Raw genomic sequence first — 3,822 nt, forward strand, 5'->3', positions numbered from 1 at the left:
AATACATTGAATGGGTTCAAGAAGCTGTGCTAACTCTACTGACTTATTTTTTAGTAAGTTAAAAAAAATAGAGTTATTTTTCATTAAGTTAAAAAAAGAGTTGCGTGATTATGGAATTTAAAAATATTATGCAATTATGTGTTGACCATTTTATTTAAAATTAATGCATATATATATATATATATATATATATATATATATATATATATATATATATATATATATATATATATATATATATATATATATATATATAATTTCAAGGACATACATAATTCCTCACATTATTCTTTAAAGGGTGCTAGCTCAATGGAGAAGCACCTATCTTAGCAAGAAGTTGGTTGTTTGATTCCACCTTTCCCTAACATGAATTAATCAATGGTATTGTAGTTTATTTTTAATTAAATACCTTATATATTGATTTATTTCCATGATGAGATTTTTTGGGGATTCATTGTCTTATAGTCTCTCTAAAGAGACAAAAGTGATATTGTATTGTCTTTAAATATAAGTTGTATTGTCTTTAGAGAGACAATAGCTAGGTTAATATGTCTTTAATCCTAAATATTATCTTTGGAGAGACAAAACTGAAATTTTCCCCTAAGAGACAATAATGTTTCTATTATATATTGTCTTTATAGAGACAATTTTTTGTGACAATAATTTGCACACTCCCTTAAAGACAATATTTAAGACAATAAAAGAGTTTTGTTTTTGTCTAGAGTTAAGATAATTTACGCAAAATTTGTCTTAAATGATGTCTTAAAGCCCCCCTTTCTGTTGTAGTGAGTCAACTTCTTGGACTAGGATGTCGTAGTGATATGAAAGTTTAAAGTTTTTATATTATTTATTTTCTAATAGAGTTTTTAGAATTTTAATACAATTATCTATTATTAAGTAGATAATAGGAATTGGGCTTCCATAAAATATTCTTAATTGTAATCACACACGAAAGATTGAGATTTATCTCAAAAAAAGTTGTCATTATGTTTTTTTAATTAAATTGATTAACAAAAAAATATCATGGAATTCTCATGTGAAAATCATCATAATAAAAAAATATCATACAAAGAAGTACCAAATAAAATGATGTAGGGTTTTTTTGGGTATAATATGTTGGCCTATAGTAATATAACAAAGCCTACTTAAAAAACATAATAACTAAGTTGAGCTAAATATTGTGGCTAAAAAACTTATTACTATATTTGTTTCATTCATATATTATTTTATAATAAACCAAAGTTTTATATATATATATATAAAACTATTATGAATTAATTTTTCTGATATTGATCATGACAGATATCTATTAGCCATTTAATTTATATAATAATGTTGATGGTAGATAGATATCCCCATTTAATTTACATAATTGTGAGTGAAATTAACGAATGAACTAGATTCCTATTCGCTACCAACAAAATTAATTTCAACCGAAACCACCGTATTGTTTAGACATACACAGATGATCGCTCACACAGCACACATAACCAATATAGAATTTAAACCAACAGCATAATAAAAAATATCTTAACAATACGATCTATACCCTGAAAACATAATAAATTTATATTTACTTCCATTAATATAAACATATTAAAGTAGCGCGGACGCACGAGGTGTACTCTAAACTGAGGGTTTTCCATTTGATGTTAGAAAGATTTCCATTTAGCGTTAAAAAATATATCGCAGTACTCGTGGATTTTTGTAACTTTTTTCGATTGTTCTTTTCAACGAGCAAAAATGGCATCGCAAATTTATAGTATATATAAGATTTATGATATGTCTTTTTTGTTAAACAAATTAAAATTCAGCTATTATATCTGAGTTATGAAAAAGAGAGGTTAAATTTGTATGAGTTATAAAAAAAAATGAAAAAGCTTATATTGCTTTACGGAGAAACTGATGTCATAGAAATCGAATCTAATTTATTTGAAATATAGATCAATAGGACATACAATACAATCTGTTCACTTAATAGTAAATCTTTTCATGACCCAATATGGTGTTCAATTCTGAGTTGTAACTCAGCTATATGACTATACTGAAATAAAAATAAAAAATAACCAAACATTTCATCTGTAACATTTTGACAGAAATATATGCAAAAGAAAAGCTCGGAAGTTTTGTTAAACTATAACGATGCAAAATTATACCATCAGCTGAAGCAAAATGAAGACTCCGGGATTGCACTTTTTTTAAGCTGCAGACAAGATTGATCATTGAACTATGCAAAATTAGAAATTCGGCTGTAGTAAAGTGAGGACTACGCTTCGGCCATCTATTAAGATAAATTTTGTGTGACATGTTACACTCCGCGTAATAACAGCTATGACTGTTTGGGAAAAATAAGTAGAAAATAAAACATTTTAAAGTCGAATATGGTTTTTTTGTATATAGAATTATTATTATTATTTAATTTTAATGATTGTTTAAGAAAAATAACTAAGAATATGGTTTGTTTGTATATAGAATTATTATTATTATTTAATTTTAATGATTGTTTAAGAAAAATAACTAACAAATAAAATATTTTAAGATTAGAGTATGGTTTGTTTGTTTAGAGAATTATTATTATCTAATTTTAAGATCAAGGTTAATCTAGATATTAAATTGGTATATGAAAACTTTTTTATGAACTCCTAGATCCATTTCCGCCTAATGATTTGAGTATTAAATTTAAAAAAACATACATATTCTACCTCTTTGATTTTGAAATCAGTTATCTCTAAAAAAACACAAATTCTTGACCATTAAAATCACTCAGACTATACATTCTCCGCTCAAATTATATAAAACATTATTTTACCATCCCAACAATGGCGCTCACGCTTGAAATTCGGTTCCACTAATTTCAGATTCTTCTTGCGGTTGTAACTCAAAATGAGCAAAATCATTTTGAATGACGAGTTGTTCGTTTAACTGCTAAATATCATCCTCCCACAGAGACTCATAAAGAACAGCCGGAGTCACAGCATAATCATACACGGCATCATCTAAATACATGTTGGCCATTGAATCTCCATCCATAAGGTTCATGATGATTCCAAGTTCGACAGCAGTATGGTCAACGAAGAAACTGAGCTCTGCACCAACATCGTCGTAATAAGTCAAATTTCCTTCTGAATGCATGTCTGCTGTATCAGAAGCCAAGGTCGCTTCAGAATTCCAGTCTGTTATTTGTTTAGTTATACCACCTTTCTCATCAACATCATCTGTTTGCCCTTTTAATCCGACTTCATCTTTCATAGATTTCATAAACCCGTTGAGCCTCTCGTCCTGGAGCTGAATCGCAGTATGGATTTCTTCTGGATTACTGTTAATAGCATCCATATTATCGATCATCTCAAGTAAAGCCGTAAGATGACCATCAAGCGTCAACGTTACGCTATTGCTTCTCTTTGCAGCGGGCGAAGCCAATTCACCATTCCAAGACTCATCTCTGCCTCGCTTATTCTGAGAAGCTTGCGAGGAGGTGGCCATCTCTGCAAAGAAATGATGTAATTGAAAAACGATACATAAAAAAAGGAGACCCTGGTTTATATAAGCTATCATTTTTCGTTGGAGGTTTGAGAGTTGCAAGGCTTTCGACTATTCATTTTTCAACTACTCACAACCTGATCACCTCGAAAGCTGTCAGACGACACAATATATAGAGTTCGCTGAAGAGTAGAATGAAGTGAAAACTTTCGAATCAAAAGGATGTAGTCTAGGCCCTACAGTTCTTTTCCTTTGCTTCGTTTCACACGTCGAAGTCGAAATCAGGTTGCCCAGGTAGAGACGCAGTTTATGGAGAAGATGACAAAAATGTTCAAATTGACC

At 29.5% G+C, this 3,822-nt stretch overlaps 1 protein-coding gene across 1 annotated transcript; it reads right to left on the reverse strand.

Moving 5' to 3' along the window:
• Window positions 1–2,921: 2,921 nt before the first annotated feature.
• On the reverse strand, window positions 2,922–3,483 carry LOC149170979 (uncharacterized). The gene has a single exon (XM_089425800.1). It carries the CDS (start codon window positions 3,481–3,483, stop codon window positions 2,926–2,928), a length of 558 nt encoding a protein of 185 aa, XP_089281926.1. The 3' UTR covers window positions 2,922–2,925.
• Between the last annotated feature and the right edge of the window lie 339 nt (window positions 3,484–3,822).

Source organism: Pinus tabuliformis, chromosome 4_2 (assembly GCF_031772625.1).
Source record: "Pinus tabuliformis cultivar Carrire ecotype Pingquan chromosome 4_2, CPIR1, whole genome shotgun sequence".
Lineage (NCBI taxonomy): Eukaryota > Viridiplantae > Streptophyta > Pinopsida > Pinales > Pinaceae > Pinus > Pinus tabuliformis.